Genomic DNA, 21,736 nt, shown 5'->3' with positions numbered 1-21,736 from the left:
GTTATCAGAGATTGCATGCTGTTGAATGTGTGGGAATCTTAAGCAATGTTTAGAAAGCACTGGAGTAGGGAGAAAGCATATGCCACTATGTCCAATTCAAAATTCTTCACAGTTTTTAATGTTGTGCTCTTTGTATCATGCAGTATAGAAAAATTCTGAAGTTCTGAGTGCTGACTTTATTCTTCAGCGCCCAGAAATTAATATTTCTGTGAAAGAAGTACATAAAAATAATGGATCACCCTACAGATTGGAACACGCCACATCAAACTTCTGCTTATACGTGGAAATCCTAATGCTGGTAAAAACAAAATTTTCTCTCACATGAGTAGAATAATTCGATTACCCTTTAATCATTGCCTCCGCATTTTGGTAAAAACTATTTTAATTCTCTTCATAGTGTTCTCCTCTTTGAAAAGCAGTTTCATTTTCTTCCCTATGTTAAAATGACTATATTTTTAAAAAATCCATGATTACTTATTCGCAATATAAATAATTTTGTGCTTTTCGATGATGCTGATGTCATGTTCCAGTTGCTTCATCTCTTCTTCCAGCTTCTGCTTGCGGATCTTCTTTGGGATGGAGTCGATGAACACCGAGAGGGACTGAAACTCCTTATGCACCTCTTCCCAGTTCTTCTTCAGCCCCTGCAAATGGTAATGAGAACTCTAAATACTAAGGTAACTGCAAAAGTAATGTAAATGGTTAAAAAATATATATAGTGTGCTGGTGAAGAGAAACATAAATAGGTATAGGAAACTGATGAAAATAACTTTACAAAACGATATGTATTTATCGAGTACTTGGCTACAGTAACAGAAAATATTGTGCAGAGGCCAAATCCTGTCCTTGATTGTGTGCTCAGTTCCCAGAGGGAGTATTTATTTTCTCTATTATGTTACTGTTACTTGTTTTTGCCATTAAATATGCATATGCAGAGTTACAAGTACTATGAAACTAAGCTCATAGCAAATGCTTTGGTAAAAACAAGTGAGAATCGATGCCTCCCCACCGCCCCCCCCGGCAAGCAAGACATATTTTTGAATAGGAAATTCTTTCTTAGAAAAAATTTCTTTTTTTTTCTTTAGAATTTTAGTTTTGAACCATTATCGCCATTCATCAAAAGATCTGATTTGGACTTGCATGGCACATTTGCTTATATTTGACTAAATGGAATTGTACAAAATGCCAAAATTCAATGTAACAAGAGATGATCCTTTAATATTTTTTCAATATATTAGAAAGAACTCTTCATATAGTCAAGGGGTCTATACGTCCCATTAATGTATACCAGAAATGACTGAGATGTCATGAAATGTAAATGCATGCTAATTCAGTAATGTAGTTAATGTTTTATATTCTCAGAAGCTGACAAATTCAAAATTAGGGATCTCTAAGGAGGAATAAAGGTTATTTTCATCTGCCTAATCCCCATTTCTTATCACAGTGCACCAGAGGGTCTCATTGACAAAATGGGCTGAAACCTCTAATCAAATTTGAGCTATGAAATTTTTGCAAAACTAACACTTTCTGTTATTCACTATGGGTACACAAATCACTTTATTTACACAAAAACAAAAAGTCAAACTGAAAGTAGAATTTAAAATATTGCCTTGAAAATATGGTCCTTGAAATCCACGGCTATATATTTAGGTGTAAGAGAAGATTAGAAGTTTCTTACATAATAACATCTTCATAATAAGGCTTCATCGTACAAATTTAATTTTGTAGAAGCTTGTGGGGGGTAATAACATTTCAGTGGTTTATTCCCATGCTTAGGTAAAAATGATGATAGGGAGAGAGCACGTTGTACAGACCAGGTTGGCTGGGGAAAAGGGCAACAGATTTTTGAGCCCTTATTGAGTGAGGCTAGATGAAAGAAGGAAAGGAAAAGAAAGAGGGAAAATACCCAGGTTACATTTTAAAAAGAGGGGGATAGGTTAGCACAGTTCTTCATGGTGTATGAGATGTATTCCAAAAAGATGTCCTCAGAAGAATTCTTTTTTCATAGCCTTTCATTATGAAATGAGAACTATGTTTCCACAGTGCTCCACAGGGGTGCCTACTGCAGAGAGGAAATCTATGCATTTATACACTTTCAAATATCAAAGGTTTTTCATAGCTACTTGAGTGATATTTCCACATTACTTGTGGTCACAGCAGCTACACTTTTTCTCTGTAGCCTTTATCTTCCAGTGTGTACAAAAAGCCTTGGATCCAAGTCAACAGGCAGGGGTGGGAACTAAATGTAACTAATATATTCTATTGACAATAGCCTCTCTGCTGTTTTTAAGACTTATTTTTGTTATTTCATCTAAAAAATCTTTTATTCATTGCAGGAATAGTGATTTTCTTTTTTTTTTTTTTTAATTGACCTCTCTCTCTTCTACTTTATTTTTTTTTATTATTGTTAGTTTGGGAAAAGCTTCAGATAGGGAGAAGCAGTCATAAAATAAATAGGAAGTGCCTTCAGTTCCATGCTCCTCCTCATCGTGCCCCCCCCCCACACACACACACCCTTAAGGCTTCTTACAGCCTCTGAGCTCGGCCCTGGTGGGAGGAGAGGTTGGGGCATTTCTTCTTCCTCTCCCTTGACGTTACCTGGACCCTAGTTCTGGCTCACGTGTCTGTAAGGGCAACACTGCTCAGTGAGCTCTCTTCCAGGCTCCAGATCTTACCAGGCTCTGGTAACACCATTTCTTGCCTTTGCCCTTCGAGCTTAGGGTGGTGATGGATTCCCACTGTCCTTAGTCCTGGGGTGCTACCAAGTTTTTTGTTCGCTCCCGTAGCCCTGCCTTCCTTCCGTAAATAGTTCTTCATAAATGTGCTTCAGAATCCTGGTTGGTGGTGCCTGTATTTCCTGCTGGATCTCTGACTGACAGAGCTTCCTTTTGTTACTTTCTACGCACGTGTGAACGATGTCGCAGGGGAAGCCCTGGCCCAGGACTTGGCCGATGTGGGTTTTAGTCCCTGTTTAGCTCCTTGATAATTTTGTGACCAAGGGCAAATGTAAACCAAACTCTAAGTGTACTGACAGGAAAGAGTGCATTTGTCTTGCTCACAATAGTATCCCCCTGGGCTGGATACAGTGCCTGTTCAAGTGAATGAATAGATAAATGAACAAAACTTAATATATTTGCATTTTATATCCTCATATGTCAAAGGAGAAGTGTGGAATGATTAGAGTGGATAATCCTCTAAGTATAATGAGACTGTTCTTTTATGAAGAATGAGCAGGATGTGACCTACTCAGGCACATACAACTACATTGTCATAGCGCTGTGTGCAACTCCTAATCATGGAGGGAAACATGACTCAGGACTTATCAGGAGCAGAGCTGGTGGCTCTGTTACCATGGCAGCTATATTACCTGGCTAATAAGGCATGTAAGGAAGGGTCTGCTATTGTCCTGTCAAATCCGCAGTGACCGTATTAGGCAACTGAGGGCTGCTTATCCACTAAGCCAAAAAGACCCAGGACAGAAGAGCCTTTTCCTTCTGAGGGAAGTTCTTCCTCTCTTTTCCTGTTTTTTGTTTGTTTGTTTGTTTAAGTATAATATAACGTTATATCCATTTCAGGTGTACAACATAATGATTTTTGACATTTGTATACATTGTGAAATAATCAGCATGAGTCCAGTTACCATGTCACTGTACAAAGATACAAAATATTTTTTTCTTGTGATGAAGGCTTTTAAGATTCACTCTTTTAACCACTTTCAAATACGTGATACAATATTACTGACTATAGTCACCATGGTGCACATTATATCCTCAGACTTTTTTTTATAAATGGAAGTTTGTATCTCTTGATTACCTTCACCCACTTCACCCACCCTCAACCTCATTCCCCTCTGGCAACCACCACTCTGTTCTCTGTGTTTATGAGTTTTGTTTTGTTTGTTTTGTTTTTTAGATTCCACATATAAGTGAAATCCTATAGTATGTCTTTTTCTGTGTGACTTATTTCACTTAGCATCACACACACACACAGATATGCCACATCTTCCTCATCCATTCGTACATCAATGGGCATTTAGGTTGCTTCCATATCTTGGCTATTGTAAATAATGCTGCAGTGAACGTGGGGGGACATATATAGTTTCAAATTAATATCTTCATTCTCTTTGGATAAATACCCAGAAGTGGAATCACTGGATCATATGGTAGTTCTATTTTTAATTTTTGAGGAACCTCCATACTGTTTTCCAGAGTGGCTGCAAGGGCTACCTTTTCTATACATCATCACCAACACTTGTTTTTTATTGTCTTTTTGATAATAGCCATTCTGACAGGTGTGAGGTGGTATTTCATTGTAGTTTTTAATTTGCATTTCCCCAATAAGTGATGCTGAGCATCTTTTCATGTGCCAGTCGGCCATCTGTATCTCTTCTTTGGGAAAATATCTACTCAGATCCTCTGCCCAGTTTTTAATTGGATTGTTTGGGGGTGTTTTGTTGTGGTGGTGGTGTTAAATTGTATGAGTTCTTTATATACTTTGGATATTAACCTCTTATCAGATATATGATTTGCAAATATCTTCTCCCCTTCAGGAGGTTGCCTTTTCATTTTGTTGATGGTTTCCTTCCCTTTGCAGAAGCTTTCTAGTTTGGTGTAGTCCCAGCTGTCCATTTTTGCTTTTGTCATCCTTGCCTTTAAGAGTCAGATCCCAAAAAAACATTGCCAAGCCTGATATCAAGGAGTTTGCCACCTATGTTTTCTTCTAGGAGTTTTATGGCTTCATTCTACATTCAAGTTTTTAATCGATCTTGAGTGAATTTTGCATATGGTGTAAGATAATGGTCCAGTTTCATTCTTTTGCATGTGGTTGTCCAGTTTTCCCAACACCCTTTTTGAAAAGACTGTTCTTTTCTTATTGTATATTCTCGCCTCTTTTGTCATAAATTAATTGACCATATATGCATGCGTTTATTTTGGGGCCCTCTATTCTGTTCCTTTGATCTATGTGTTTTTATGCCATTACCATACTGTTTTTTTTTAATTACCATATCTTAGTAATATAGTTTGAAATCAGGGAGGGTGATGCCTTCAACTTTGTTCTTCTTTCTTAAGATTGATTTGGCTACTTGGGATTTTTTGTGGTGCTACACAAGTTTTAGGATTGTTTGTTACATTTCTGTGAAAAATGCCATTGAAATTTTGATAGGGATTGCATTGAATCTGTAGATTGCTTTGAGTAATATGGACATTTTCACAATATTAATTCTTTCAATCCGTGAACATGAGATATCTTTCAATTTAGTTTGCCTTCTTCAATTTCTTTCATCAGTGTCTTCTAAGTTTTCGGTGCACAGATCTTTCACCTCCTTGGTTAAATTTATTCCTAGGTATTTTATTCTTTTTGTTGCAATTATAAATGGAATTATTTTCTTAATTTCTGTTTCTGATAGTTTGTTATTAGTGTATAAAAACACAACAGATTTTTATGTATTGATTTTGTGACATGCAACTTTATTAAATTCTTTTACTAGTTCTAAGAGATATTTGGTGGAGTCTTTATATATAAAAAATCATGTCATCCACAAATAGTTTTACTTCTTTCCCAATTTGAATGGCTTTTATTTCTTTTTCCTGCCTAATTGCTCTGTCTAGCACTTCCAATACTATGTTGAATGGGAGTGGTGAGAGTGAGCATCCTTGTCTTGTTCCTGATCTTAAAGGAAAAGTTCTCAGTTTTTCACTGTTCAGCATGATGTTAGCTGTGGACTTGTCATAGGCAGCCTTTATTATGTTGATTTAATCATCAAACTGATTTTGAATTTTGTCAAATGCTTTTGCTGCATCTATTGAGATAATCATATGGTTTTTATCCTTCATTTTATTACTATGGTATATCAACGTTGATTGATTTATGGATTTTGAACCATTTTTTCATCCCTGGAATAAATCCCACTTGATCATGGTAAATGATATGTTTAATGTATTGATGAAATTGATCTGCTAATATTTTGTTGAGGTTCTTTGTATGTATGTTCAACAGGGATATTTTTGGCCTATGATTTGTTAGTGTATGTGGTGTCCTTGACTGGGTTTTGTATCAGAGTAATGCTGACCTTGTAAAATGAGTTTGGAAGCATTCCTTCATGTTCAATTTTTTGGAAGGGTTTGAGGAGGATAGATGTTAAATCTTTGAATATTTGGTAGAATTCATGAGTGAAGCCATCTGGCCCTGAACTTTTATTTGTTGGGCGTTTTCTGACTGCTGATTAAATCTACCTACTAGTACTTGGTCTATGCCAATTCTCTACTTCTTCATGATTCAGTCTTGGAAGATTGTATGTTTCTAGGAATTTATCCATGTCTTCTAGATTGTCCAAAATGTTGGCATAGAACTGTTCACAGTATTCTTTTATGATCATTTGTATTCCTGTGTTCAGTTGTAACTTTTTCTCTTTCATTTCTGATTTTATTTATTTAACGCCTCTCTCTTTTTTTCTTAGTGAGTCTAGCTAAAGGTCAATTTAGTTTATCTTTTTAGAGAACCAGTTCTTACTTTCATTGATCTTTTCTAGTCTTTATAGTTTCCATTTCATTTATTTGCTCTCTGATCTTTATTATTTCCTTCCTTCTAGAACTTTGGGCTTCTTTTGTTCTTTTTTTCTAGTTCCCTTAGGTATAAAGTTAGATCGTTTATTTGAGATTTTTATTGTTACAAAATTCCCTCTTAAACTGTCATCCCATAGATTTTGGTTGTATTTCTATTTTCATTTGAAAGTTTTTTTTTTAAAGATTTTATTTATTTATTTATTTATTTATTTATTTATTTAGGGAGAGAACATTCAAGCAGGGGGAGAGGCAAGGGATAGGGAAAGAGAGAATCTCAAGCAGACTGGCACTGAGCAGGGAGCCTGACATAGGGCTTGACCCCACGACCCTGAGATCATGACCCAAGCTAAAATCAAGAGTCAGACACTTAACTGACTGAGCCACCCAGGCACCCCCAAAGTATTTTTTGAATTCTTCTTTGATTTCTTCATTGAGCCATTAGTTGTTCATTAGCATATTGTTTAATCTCCATATGTTTGTGATTTTTCCAGTTTTCTTCTTGTAATTGATTTCTAGTTTTATACCATTATGGTTGGAAAAGATGCTTGATATGATTTCAATTTTTTAAATTTATTGAGATGTGTTTTGTGGCTTAACATACAATCTATCCTGGAGAATATTCCATATACACTTGTGAAGAATGTGTATTCTGGTTTTGGATGGAATGTTCTGTATCTATCTGTTAAGTCCATCTGGTCTAATGTGTTGTTTAAGGCTGAGGTTTCCTTATTGATTTTCTGTCTGGATGATCTATCCATCGGTGTTTTTTCCTATTTTTCAGCATTGGTTAGATATAAAAACCTGGCTTTCACAAAAGCTTGTACTTTCTATACATGGTAGAATCCAACTAGAGAGAGATGGGGTGGGAGAAGGAGAAAGAGAAAGCAAGAGAGAAAGAGAAAGAGAAAGAGAAAGAGAAAAAGAGAGAATGGACCACAAACCAGTACTCTGAAAATGACATCCAAAGTCCCACCTCCACGTCTGCCAGCCTTCTTGCCTACCTTCTTCCTTTCTTCTTTCCAGCACACCAATATTAAACCTCTGTGTTTATACTGGGCACTGAGTTAGGCACAAAGGAGACTGTGTCAACAAAGAGACACAGTCTTTGCCCTTAGGTCACTCCTGCTGTCCAGAAGATCCTCTTACTGTGCAGTTTAAGGCCCAGCTACATCCTTCAGTGGATACTCTGTCTTAGAACCTGATAAAACTTATGATCTCCACATACACACAACACACATATATTTACATATGTACATATATACATATCACCTCTCTTCCATTATATTACATTATCTATAGTAGAATTTTATCTTATGCCCTTCTTAATATCTTTGAGGCTTAGCATGATACTTAATACAAAACAGTAATTTAGTAAATGTTTACTAATGATTATGACATTAATAAAATGTTAAGAATTTATAACAGCATACAAATCCATTTTCAACAGAAGTTAATGTGGAAAAAAATTTTTTTTCCTGTTTTTAAAAGGTTGCTAGAAATGACTTTGTAGAAATCTTTCAAAATAACAAGAATAAAGTACGATTTTTACCTATAAGAATATCATAACTATAGAAGAGTACAATTAGGTGCTTCATAAATACTCTCTAAAGACATTTTAAATGCTTCAGATAAAAGTCTTGCATTAAACACATAAGGTCATATATCTTTATGCCTAGTTTATTCAAAATATGGAAAATACATAAAAAGCCTAACACCTGGTTATTTTAAAATTTGGACATTTGGCTTATAGAAAAGAAAAAAAAAAGTTGGTCTGGGAGCAGTTTCAATTATTCTAGAGCTCCATCTAGTGAAAAATATCTATTTTATGGATATTATTTTTGAAAAATTCAGGGACATGACAATGAAAATAAAAACACCTTTTGGCTTTACTCACGCATGTTCGCTGAAGGAGAATGTGGGCTTCCTTACACTAACTACGCCAGGAGAAAACAGAATCTCACAAAATTGGAAACAAAATATGATTCAATAATTCCTAATTACAACTTTTGCTCTCCCCAAAGAGTCAGTGTGCTGCTCGTAGTCCTCACCATAACCCAAAGAGTGTGTTCTGATTTCAAAGTCAAGGTGCAGGCTTTAATATTCATTGATGATGGACCTTTCTTTCAGAGATGTTCAAAAGTACTACATATGAATATAAATTACAGAATGCTTACCTGCAGAACTGCCTCCCTTTCTTCATCAGAGAGCCTTTTCATAGCTGCTTTCCTAAGGTTTTCCTGGATATAATTATCATATTCTTCTTGGGCTTTCTTTACTTCCTCATTTCGCTTACATATATATTCTGGTGTGATGCCATAATCCTTAAAAGGATTTTTTCAGAAAAAAAAATCAATATCCTGAATGCAATCTTACACATGTGTATACATCAACTAATGACTGAGAGGAAAAGAAATGTTACAGATTTTTTTTGAGCAAAGCCTTTGCTCCAAACATGGTAAATTGATAAAATTCAAGGTGTTTTTTTTTTTTCTTCTTCTTTTCCCATTGGGAACTAGTTGATTCTCATCTTTTAAAACCATCTAAATTGTTATTGTGGCTGCTTGTTTTTTCTCTTCTGAATGTTTCCAGCACCTGTTCCTGGCTGATGACTCAGTTCTTGTTTTACCTCTAAGAGTTGTTTTTTCTTTATTTCTTTTAGGTGCTTCAGCTTTTATCTTTAAATATCTTGAATATCTTGAGGTCCCTTTTGCAAGTTCTTATTATATAAAACAAGATATATGCTTCTAAAGTATTGTAAAAACAAATACACAATGCACATCTGCTTTAAGTAACAACTGACTTGGGACCCTAAGGTTGTTTTTGGAATGCCAAATCCATTTTGAAGGCTCCTGGGCTGCTTACAAGGATAGACAGTGAAGCAATCCGCTGTGATTTTTTTCAGACTAGTAACTATGCTTGATACCACTGTGTACAGAAACAGAACTACTCCCTGTTTATTTTTCAAAAAATTATTTGAGAATTTACTTGATGCCAGGTATACTAGTGAATAAGAAAGGCAAGTTTCTGTCCTTATGGAATGTGCATTCTTTGGTGAGAGCAACTCACCAAAAATAGAGTATAAAGTAATATACGTATCAGTGCTCCAAACTGAAACAAAGAATAGTAAGGGGGAAGAAAGAAATAAGATCGATTTTAGATAAATAAGGAGGTCAGTGAAAAACTCTCTGAGGAAGCAGCTGTTAATAGGTATTATAGTCATTACAATTATTCATAAACATTCTGGTTCTTCTCCTTGTAGGCAATTGATGGGACACTTTCCTGATCCCCTTGAAGTAAGATGTGATCATGTGACCTGACTTGCCCAAAGAGAGTGGAAGTAACCTCTGTCCCTTTTGGGTAGAAGCCTCAAGAATTAATGGATGACTTGTCATGTTCTTTTTCGGTTTAGTATAATGATGGGAAATATTTGGGGTTGCCTGTGTCTTGGAATGAGGACAAGAAGCAGAGCTTCCAACACTTAATGGACATGGAGCAATAAGCAAACAATAAAACTTAGTTGCTTTTAGCTACTGAAATCGGGGGTTATTTGTTACCAAAGCATAACTTAACCTATCCTGGCTGAAAAAAAGGGTCAGTTTGAAATCCTAGCTATAAATGTGTTCCAGCAAGTTGCAAAACACTCTACAGATAAATTCTAAGAGCACAGAATTCTGGTAAGTTAGTGCAGTGGTAAACAGTCCAATTCACCTCAGGAAACACTGAGGGCAAAACCTCATTACAGCTAAGTAGTTACTGATGCTCATAATGATGATTCTGAGTCATTGCAAAGAGATTAAATTATATTTGGCATATTCTGTTTAATAAAGGGAATAACATAATACATTTTAGGAAAAAGAACTATCTCGCACATGGGTAAAAGCTTCAGTGATCTGAAATATTCCCACATGCTGGATCACTGAGGGCTAATGCATACTCTTAATGTTAATAATTAATACTACCCACTCTCTATTGAACTTTTATGGAGTGCCAGATATCGTGTCAAGTCCTTGATAGATTTTATATCATTTAATCCTTACTACAACCCTGTGATAAATCTAATGTGTGAAAGATCACAGAGTTAAGTGGTGGAGTCAGAATTTGAAACGATGTCTCATGCCCATTGCCGTGGACCTCAGGCAATCACCAGTGCTTCAGTTTGTTTTCACAGATGGTTTCCCATGGCACAAATGGGCATACAATATTTTATTTGAAACTAAAACATGAGGTTCACTCACTTTTATAAAAATGGCATTGCCCTTTAAAGACTTGATCTCTCACTTACCATTAATAGGTTTTACCTTTTTTTAAACTTTATAATTTCCTTCACATAGGCCTTATACATTTTTAAAGATTTAATTTATTTATTTGAGAGAGAGAAAGAGAATGAGCAGGGGAAGGACAGAGGAAGAAGCAAACTCCTGGCTGATCAGGGAGCAGTACGTGAACTCAATCCCAGAACCCTGAGATTATGACCAGAGCCGAAGGCAGTTGCCCAACTGACTGAGCCACTCAGGTGCTCTGGGTTTTAAAGACTTAACTCTGATCAGTGGAGAGTAAGTTGAGAAAGTCCTTCACGAACCCTGAATGCCCGGCCAGCAACACCAAGAGTGTAGCGGGTGCAGAGCGTTTGCATGCTTGGTAAACAAGCACAGGAAGACTAACTGAATATTTTTCTGTCTCCATGATGAATACTCTCAATTTTCTGTTCAGGGTAGAAAATGTACTGAAGTGGACTGCTTGGGCAGAAGGCAGCCAGAAAGAGGGGCACAGTGTGGGCAAAGGAGAAGGGTTTTTACATCAGAGTGGACAAATAATGGATTGGAAGTTGTTTTAAAGTGAAATTTCTGTTTTTCATCCCCTATGGGACAAGGGCTATGAGCAGCCTTCAGGGCACAAGAGGAAGTATTCACAGAAGCCTGAAATAACTTTATCACCATGTGCTGCCAACCCCTAGATACTTGCTAAGGTCTCCCAAAAGTGTCTTAGCTTATTGAGTGACAAGAGTTTCCACAGAGAGTAAGTGGTGTACTCTGACAACAGCCTTGAGGTTCCCGTTTTGATTTTGAACAGGCACTGGATTCATCATGGTAGATCACTGGACTACCTTGATGCAAACCCCTCATACATCACTATTGCAATTTCTGTTTTTCCTCTTCCTTCCTTTCTTCCTTCTGTCTTTCCTTTCTTTTTTGCCACAGTTTATTATTATGGATTATTATTCTTTAGGATTTTGCATTCATATTTTACTATGTGTGTTCCCAGCAGTTTTATACTCTGTAACTATACAAAGCAAAATAGGTTTTGTATAAGGTATTTTTGTAAGCTTTTTAAATTTTAAAGATCTTCTATATTTAAACAAACTGAAACTCCTATAATTTTCAACAATGAAATTGTATGCCTATCTGATAAGCACCTTTTCAGATAGAGATGAAGGTCCCAAAAGGACTAGCTTATTGTACAGTACTTTCAAGGTCTGCTTTATTCCAAACACATTCAAGTTGAAATTGTAATGTGAATTATTTATACTACATTGATAGGATGGATGGCTCTAAAATTATCTTCCTCTTCATTTTTCCTCATTTTCTTACCGAGATACTGCAACCTAATGACCAAATCTTAGGACTTCCTGAAAGGTTATTTCTTAGTAATGACTTTTAGTCATGCCTATGCTGTTCATGAAATGTCCACCACCCTAAAAATTAACATCTTTTGGAGAATGTTTGCTATAATTGTTAAATATATTAATAATTGAAATTAGGGGAAACAATTAGAACTTTCCTCTACTGGACTACATGGTGTTATTCATTCCAAATTCTCCATAACTTCATCACATTAGATTTGGACCAAACACAGATTGCAGAGGAATAATTTGCCCTGTGAGAGCACTATTAATAATAATATGGATAATCATTGTGAATACTTAAATTATTTGCATTTTAGGTCTCATTAATACATCACAAGGCTACCTTTTTATTGATGTATTTTGGAACTAGTCCTGAAGTTTCAAGATCATGCTTGTCTCCAGTTCTTTTGTCAACATAAATTGGCTTAGGCTTTTTAGCCACTCCCATAATGACATCGGCTGCATTTGTATTTATAAAATTTTTTTCACTCTGTAGTCCCATGACTGGATGATCAGTCCTCAGTGGCACAGGAGGCTTTTTGGGCTCATTCCGATCAAACCTTTTTTCTGTTAAATATAACATTTTCTTGTTAATATTAAATTATAAACATTGCTATCCGGTACTACTTATAATATCTAGATATTTTACCACTAGTATATTAGAGTTTTATTAATAATATATTCAGATATTTAGGGGAAAATCAGTAATCATAAATGCCAAAAACTAAGCACAAAATAATCAATTAATTTGTTGAAGAAGAGTATACAAGTCTAAGGGAAGAAGATAAGCACCCCAATCATATGTTAGCTAACTACTATATTTTTACTAGCTATTGTGAAAATATTTTCTTATAATGGTATCAATAATAAATGTTTAGCTTTTTCACTGAAAAAAATTCAAAGAAACTTTACTCTTTTCTGAGTACTAGCAATATTACTGGTAATTGTTTCTTCAGAGGAAAGTTACTGTAAAGTCACCAATAAGTCAAACTTGGTGAAAGTCCAAGAATTATGGAATTTTTTCACTAGAACTCTTATTATAAGGTATGAAGATCATGTAATAGCTTTGTCCCCAACATGCAGCTTAAGGAATACAAATTACCAACACAGTTGAAGTTTCCAGTTCACTCCTCCCTGATTGCATCTCACTTCCTAAAATTACTACTATCAAGAATTGATCTTATTTATTTCTCTCTACCACATTCTCTTCATTAGCAGCAGATGAGACTGGCCATTTTTACACAGCCTCTTCAAGTTGACCATTCGGACTCATCTATTTTGATAGAGCCACATCAAAATAGTTTGTCAGAATGCTAAAATGTAAAATAATTACAATTTATTTCCAAGAACTGAAGGCAACAGGCATCTTAACAAAACCTTACCCAAATCTTAACTCCACACAATCCTAGGTACTTTGCCTTTATTCATTTCTACACTGTTTGAACTTTTTATGAGTTTATGTAACTTTTTTTAAAGATTTTATTTTATTTATTTGACAGAGAGAGAGACAGCGAGAGAGAGAACACAAGCAGGGGGAGTGGGAGAGGGAGAAGCAGGCTTCCCGCTGAGCAGGGAGCCTGATGCGGGGCTGGATCCCAGGACCTGAGCCAAAGGCAGATGCTTAACCAACTGAGCCACCCAGGAGCCCCTATGTATCTTTTATTAGCAGGAAAAATGATACCTGTTATTAAATGTCTGAGGACTGGATTAACCTCTTGTTATGGGCTGAATTGTGTCCCTCCCAATATCCATATGTTGAAGCCCTAACACCAGTACTAAACACATTTCTGTTTAAGCTACTCAGCCAGTCTGTGATACTTTGTTATGGCAGCACTAGCAAGTCAACGCTATTGATATTAATTCTACACACCCAGAAATATTATAAAGGAGTTTTTGGATATTTACTTATTCGTTAATTCATGCAATATGTTTTTGTTGAGAAATACTATATCCCCAGTTAATGCTCTAGGAACTGCAGATACAGCAATGAACAAGAGACAAAGTCCCTGTTCTCATGGAGTTTACATTATAGGGGGAAAAGAAAAGATAAAATTTAATATGTAGAATATAATGTATATATTTGCTTGAACTACATGTGAAATTGTTTACTGTTTCTGGTCTACCAAAATAGTATCTTCCGATTTAATGTATTAATGAGATGTTGTGAGCATTATTAGAAATTGAATTTGGAGTTCCTATAAAGCCTGGAGCAGAGAATAAGGGCTCGTTGTTACAACCCAAATAGCTTCCTTCTACCAGATACACTCAACCAAATGAGGTTTGCAAAATCTGTTTGCCTAAAAAACTAGAGTTATCTATTCTCTAGATGTTCACATTGAAAATATTAAGAAGCCCAATTTAATTATGAATTGAAAGTGCATGCAAATGGACTATAAGGAAATCTGTAGCTTTAGAAACGTATATAAGAGGTAAAGCTGAATTCTTAGAAAATGAGGAAACAGTTTAGAAAGACTGATAATTCATTCTTAGGCGAGTAAGTAGAGTAAATTACAACCCTTGGTTGGTTTTGGTTATTCACTGGATGGTGCCTAGAGCCAGTCCCGTCTTTACTTTGTTACATCTATTTAAACATCATCTTTTCTCTCATCCCAGGTGTAGGGGTTGACAACGGGCAGAGGCTTGGAAAATGGGATGAGGATGTCTTTTCACAAGGTATTTGATAGTTGTGATAATAAATCTGAAAACCAAATGGCTTTCTTAAAGTTATATCAAAATGGCAATGTCAACACAGCCTTGTTGTCATGCAGATGTTCTATCAATTGAACTTAGAGAAATATTCATGTATCTATTAAGTATTGTTCAGTGTGCTAGCAAATTTCTGTCTTCAAAACTATTGTGTTCGAAATGACAGAATATTCAAAAAGAGACTCGAAGCAGCCTTGGTCTATATTACCTTTAACTCGTTGGATTGAACTCTTGCAACAACCGACCTTCTTGATTATTCGTAAGGCCATATAATTTTGTGTTTGTTTTGTCCTGTTATATAAGGGGAGAGATAGACTTCCCTTTTTCCTTACTTGATATTTAGGATTTATATAGTTTGGTAGTTGTTATGTAATGTATTTAACTCTAGAGAGGATACGTGGAAACCTAAGTAATATCATTGAAATAAACTAATTCCATTTTAAGATTTTCCAGTGTTCTCAAGTGGTTGTGGGTCACAAAATACCAAAACTCTCCTTGAGAAAGATACAAAAGAGACTTTTGAAAGACGTGAATTTATGCAAGAATATCGTATTTTTAGATGTGCTTTTTCCATCTTTCCTGATAATATCCTCATCGTTTGTCATGGCATTATGGGTTATGAGAGAGGATTGTGGGATATAAAATATTGCCATAAGGAGAAGTAGTTTCACTTTTGTCAAAAGGAACACCCTAGCTGGGCTTGAGATGTTGCATTATTTCCTTGATGCCAGGCAACATAAAAAGGCTAACTTAGTAAAAGAGAGAGACTAATCTCCCTCTCCTCTCTATTGTCCTAAAACATCAGGAAAGACACACCCAAGATGGGAAGAAGCTGCTTCCATGCATACATACCTGTCCATTTTCCAGACAGCCTTCTTCCTAATCTTCCTAATATCTATATATTCTATGACCATGACCATGATTAATTACATAATTTGCAAGGCCTAGTACAAGATGATAATGTGGAGCTCCTTGACCAAAAATTAAGAATTTCAAGAGGGCAAAAGCAGAGCATTAAACCAAGCTTCTAAGCACACGGCCCTGTGTGACTGCACACATGCCCAAGAAGCTGGCTTTGTCTACCACTCATTTATGAAGGCTCCTCCATTACACCTGACTCATTTACTGTCCTAATGGTCTTAGAGATCTGGGAGAGTTAAAGCCCATGCCTGATAGTTGCTTCAACTGGTATAACAGTTGTGAGTCTCATCTCTTGCAGAAAACACCAGACACAGTTTAGATGCCAGGCAATCTTCTCACTGGGGTTTCAAACTCAAGAAAATTGTTATTTGTTACTGAAATCATCTGGCTAGGGACTAAGATGGTGAGGCATGTGAGGCAGGAGGTAGGGCTTTATTGGATAGTCCAAGATGTACTTCAGAAGCCTGCACCATCACAGGGAAAGTCTATTTTGGGGACAACTTAGTGTTCTCCACCTTCTTTTTCCACTACATTCTCTACTTCTACTTCCTCCTAGAATTTCAGATTCTGTTAAATATGAGATAAACTTATCATCGGTGAACATTTAATATTCATTGGCAGTAAGATAATTCTAGTTAAATGATATGTTAGCACTTTTAACATTAAAAAGAGTGATAAAACCTACTGGGTGGTAGAGTTTTTTCCTTTGAGTGTTTCTTCAGGAAATCCTTTGGAGAAGGTACTTCAACTTTTGGTGGTCCCATAGTCTTCATTGCAGTTTTACATTTTTGCATGTTATCTTTTACAGAAGTCTTAAAAATGGATATGTACCTAAAATTAAAAAAAATTGTAGTATCTGTATTTCCAGTAAAAGTGATTTCAAGTTTAAGAAAAGATACACTTTTTAAATATATGTAAGTCTATATTCATTCAGAGACAGACATAAAGTGTAGTTATCTGAGCCCTGTCTATCAAGCACCCTTGACGGAAGCTTTGCCCTCAGAGAGAGGTGCCAGGGTCGAGATTATATTTCCTTGTTAACACATGAATATGTGTAACATCGATAGTGATGTCACGTCTCCCATTCCTGATATTGGTGAATTGTGTCCTCCTCTCTCTGCTGATCAGTATAGCTCGGCATTTTATTTCATTGATCTTGTCATTGTGTTTCTCTAATGTTCACATGTTTTCCATTTCAATGATTTGCACACTTATCTTTGTTATTTCTCCTTATTCTGGTTTAATTTGCCCTTCTTGTTTTAGTTTCTTAAGGTGCACATTTAGGTATTTGACTTTAAACTTAGTAGGTTCCTAATAGAAGTATTTAAAACTGTAGAATCCCTTCTAAGCACTGTTCTATAGCTGCATCCCCCAAATCTTGATATGCCTATGTGGTCCTTTTTGTTCAGCTCAAAATAATTTTTTAATTCTCTTCTGATATTTTCTTTGACTAAGGAGTTTCTTTAGATGTGTTTTGTTTGGTTTCCAAATATTTGAGGGTATTCCAGATGTCTTTCTGATTTCTAATTAATTTCTACTATGGTTAGGGAATATATTTTGTACAATTTCAATCCTCTTAAGCTTTCTGACACTTGTATTATGGCACAAATTATGGTCTATCTTGGTAAATGTCCCATATACACTCAAAAAGGAAGTGTGCTTGGCTGTTGCTGCCTGGAATGTTCTGTAAATATCAATCAGGTCAAACTGGTAGTGTTTTCAAGTGTACTTTTAATTATGGAAAGATGTTGAAATGTCTGACTACAATTGTGGATTTGTTCATTTCTTCTTTTAGTTCTATCAATTGTTGCTGCATATATTTTAAAGCTCTGTTTGTAGGTTCATAGCATTTAAAATTATCATATCTTCTTGAACTGACCACTTCATCATTATAAAGTAATGCCCTTTATTCCTTTTAAAACTCTGTACTCTAAAATCTACTCTATCTCATATTAATAAAACCACTTCAGCACTCCTTTGATCTGTGGCAACACAGTGTTTTTCCATTCTTTGACTTTTTACTTATTTTGTGATTTTATTTTTAAAGGGTTTTTTTTATGGAGGGCACAGAAATTTAATTCTTTCTAAAAAATCTCTTTTATTTGTTTAGACAATTAATATCTGATGTAATTTTAAAAACATATTTGTGTTTAAATTTTCCATATTGCGATTTGTTTTCTACATACCCCTTTGTTCATTCTTACTCTTTTTATTTTGCCTTATTTTCTATTTTTGTTTGACTTTATTTTGTGGATGTTCTAAAGTTTACAACATACATGTTTAACTTACCAAAGCCTACCTTCAAGTAACATTATACCATGTCACATACAATATAAGAACCATGTAAAAGAATATTTGCATTTACCTCTCTCCCCACCTTTGTCCCAGTGTTGTAATATATTTTATTTCAATGTGTTATTGAACCCATAATTCATTGTGATTATTTCCCTGTAAAAAGCTAACTATATTTTAAATAAATTTAAAGAGAAAAAAATAATTTCTAATATTTACTGTATATTTACCATTTCCAGTGTTTTTTATTTCATTGTGTAAATCCAAATTTCCAACTTATTCTCTTTCTTGTGCATTGAGGACTTTGTAACTTCTGGCTTCTATTGTTTCTGATGAGATATTTGCTATCTTTCTTCTTCTTCTGTATGTGATGTTTCTTTTTTCTTTGGCTGCTTTTAAGATTTTTCTCTTTATTACTCTTTATTATTTAAGAAATTTGATTGTAATATCCCTTGATATGGTCTTCTTCTCCTCCTCCTCCTTTTCCTTCTTTTTCTTCTTTCTGCTTGGGGCTCATTGTGGTTCTTGGATTTGTGGATTTGAAAATTTCATTAATTTTGTCAAAATTTTGGCCATCATTCAATATGTTTTCTGTTTACCCATCTCTCTCCTCTCCTTCTGCAATTCTAATTATGTTAGGCTCCCTGATGTTGTCTACAACTCACTGATTCACTGTTTTCCTGTTCAGTTTTTTTCTTTCATTTTGTATTGTTCTATTACTATGTTTTCAAATTCAACAGTATTTTCTTCAGTGTTTTAGCTACTGTTAATACCATCCAATAGACCATTTTCATTTTAGAAGTGGTACCCTTTATATCTAGAAGTTAGATTTTGGTCTTTTTTTTTTATCCTTCCATTTCTCTTTGTATCTTTCTCATGTTTTCCTCTACCTTCTTGAATACATGGAGCATATTTAAAATAGCTTTAATGCTCCTGTCTACCAATTCTCGCATTGATGTCATTTCTTTGCCTGTTTGTATTGACTGATTTTTCTTTTGGCTATGCATTATATTTCTGGGTCCAGAAGAGCTTTGAGTCTAGTTCTAATTTGGCCCCACTACTGAGGCAATATGCTTTTGAGTGCACTACTCAATGCCCTATGCCTTAGGTGTTTCCACTCTGGCTGGTGGGAATTCGAACTTTATCTGGCTCTACTACCTTCTGTTGGTTATTTCTCTGGCCTCCGTGGTTTCATTATATACATGTACTGTTAACCAAAGACTTCAGAAAAATCTTCTTGCATATTTCTATAGCACACACTTTCTCTCTCTTTTTCTCTCTCTCCAGTCCTCTCCTCTCTGGTACTCTGTGTCTCTGTGCTGTGAATTCTACAGCCTTGACCTCCCCAGACTCTGAACTCTGTCTCCTTTAACTCAAGGGACTGCTGGGTCTTGTTTCAATTCCTCTTTCCTGGACTTTGGCCTGGAAACTCTCTAGGAAGAATGTTGGGGCAATTGTGAGGCTTGTTTCTCTTCTCTTAGGGATGACTGCTCTGTGCTGCTTATTGTCCATTGTCTGAAAACTACTGTTTTACAGTTTTTCCCCCTAGTGTTTTAGTTGTTTAAGGTGAGAGGGTAAATTCCATACTTGATTGGAAGCAGAAGTTTAGCTATACCACTTTTAACAACTCGTATTCTCTTCTTACTTAATGTGGATAAATTTGTTTGGAGAAACATTGAATTATTTCTTGCTTTTAGGGGTCTTTCCTCAATCTTGAATTCAATGGCTAGGGATCAATTATGGTCTAAACTGAATGAGTTTATTAGATACCTTCAGAAAATAATGTTCAATTCAAACTTGTGCCTTAAATTTCATATGCAAGTTGGAACTGGCAGATATTATCTCTTGATTAATAATTTAGCTTTTCTTATGGTAAGAAAAGTGTGTATACTTTCACCTTTTTAATTTTCAATCTTGTGATTCAGTACATTATTTTATGAACTGAAAATTTAGCCATTTGTTACACAAAACAATACGTTTTATTCTATTTGAATAATTTTTTACTTTTCCAAACTACAAAAATAGAAAAAAATGATGAAACTAATACAATGGTATATGCCAACTATATCTCAATTTTAAAAAATGAATAAAAATCTAGTTTTCCTCTATCCCCTCAATCTATTTTCCCTCAATCCATTTTTCAAATAAATTCAGTTTCCTATATTTCTATTTATGTATGAAATATAACTTGATTTTTAAAACTTAATATAATCTCTTTACATATCAGTACACGTAAAGTTTACTTTCTTTTCTTTACAAGAGATGAAGAAAAGTTATTATTATGGAAGTCTGCAGAGACTGGACAACCAAATTAAAAATCTGAATAAACAATTTCTAACACTGGTCATAAATCTCTGAGACCATATATGGTAACAATGGGAATTTTAACATAAAATTTCATTATACTAAAAACAAAGACTTTGGAATATTTTTTATACTCTTTGAATATAAGTTCATTTTAAAGGACTACTGCTTTACCCAATTGAATTATTGGCTACAAATTGTCAGCAAAGTAGATAAGAATCTCAGAAGAAAATGACCCTGTCATCTAAGATTTCATAATAGTCAAGATTGCTTAGCAAAGTTAGATACATAACTAGACTTTATTTTTTTTAAAGATTTATTTATTTATTTATTTGAAAGAGAGAGAGAATGAGAGAGAGAGAGAGCACATGAGACAGGGGAGGGTCAGAGGGAGAAGCAGACTTCCCGCTGAGCAGGGAGCCCGATGCGGGACTTGATCCGGGGACTCCAGGATCATGACCTGAGCTGAAGGCAGTCACTTAACCAACTGAGCCACCCAGGCGCCCCATAACTACACTTTAAACAAAGAGATGTTACAAAGCCTCTGAAGACATAGATTTAACAGTATGGAAATTGAATAAAATGAAAGATAGTCCAAGAAGAATGAGGAGCTCTGAAAATGAAATTCTGACTACATGTCACAGTTAATTAACATCAGTGAAAACCAGAAAGCCTTAAAAAAAAAAAAAGCCAACTAGTCGGTGCTTACACATTAAATATTCCAGTTTTTTAAAAAGCATGCATCCAGAAACTCCACAACAGTGAGCCTGATGTCAATTTTGGAGAGCATCTAAAAACTTGTAGAGAAGCAATGATTAAACAAGCCATTTGGAGTTTCAGGTCACTGAAATGAACACAATTTTTTTTAAGATTATTTGACTCATAAATCAGGAAAATACCTTAGACATAATATACATCTTTATGTTAGCAAAGCCTCTTATCCTTACTGATAAGGTAGAGAAATATGAATTGATTAATGGATGCATATGGATGACTGACTGAACCCTCAAAACCACTATTGCTCTCAGCCTGGAAAGAGGTGTCTAGTAACCTACTAAAATGCAAAGTACTTGCCTTGTTCAATGACAGATGGAGATAGAAAAGACATACTTATTAGATTTGCAAATGACACAAAGCTGGGAGGGATCGTTGAGAGAGTATATGAAAGATTCAAAGTTCAAAACTATCTCCGTAGATAACGAGTTTATATCAAAAACAGTTACATTAATTATAGTATGGTAGAGACCAACCTTGGTCATAATTCATGTAGAAATTTCAATGTGAGGCAACGGTGGGGAAATGAATGTCAAAACGCTAATGAGTGTAT

The 21,736-nt window shown here is 35.2% G+C and overlaps 1 protein-coding gene across 4 annotated transcripts in view; it reads right to left on the bottom strand.

Annotated features, from left to right (window-relative positions):
• Positions 1 to 364: 364 nt before the first annotated feature.
• ENKUR (enkurin, TRPC channel interacting protein) overlaps positions 365 to 21,736 on the bottom strand; it is a 24,320-nt gene continuing 2,948 nt past the window's right edge. For 2 of the 4 annotated variants that reach the window (XM_073885622.1, XM_025891951.2), the window contains exons 2-5: positions 16,499 to 16,644; positions 12,530 to 12,753; positions 8,738 to 8,884; positions 365 to 644 (exon numbers count right to left, since the gene is read on the bottom strand). In XM_073885622.1, coding sequence (XP_073741723.1) covers positions 471 to 644; positions 8,738 to 8,884; positions 12,530 to 12,753; positions 16,499 to 16,607 — 654 coding nt within the window. In that variant the 5' untranslated portion in view covers positions 16,608 to 16,644 and the 3' untranslated portion in view covers positions 365 to 470. Of the gene's footprint in view, positions 645 to 8,737; positions 8,885 to 12,529; positions 12,754 to 16,498; positions 16,645 to 18,335; positions 18,525 to 21,736 lie in introns of those variants that run through there. The other 2 variants (XM_073885621.1, XM_073885623.1) reach the window with 2 other exon arrangements.

This window comes from Callorhinus ursinus, unplaced genomic scaffold (genome assembly GCF_003265705.2).
Source record: "Callorhinus ursinus isolate GAN/ISIS: 27379988/994484 unplaced genomic scaffold, GSC_fseal_2.0 scaffold63, whole genome shotgun sequence".
Classification (NCBI taxonomy): domain Eukaryota; kingdom Metazoa; phylum Chordata; class Mammalia; order Carnivora; family Otariidae; genus Callorhinus; species Callorhinus ursinus.
Note: the sequence above shows the minus strand (reverse complement) of the source record. Positions and strands in the feature narration are given on the sequence as shown.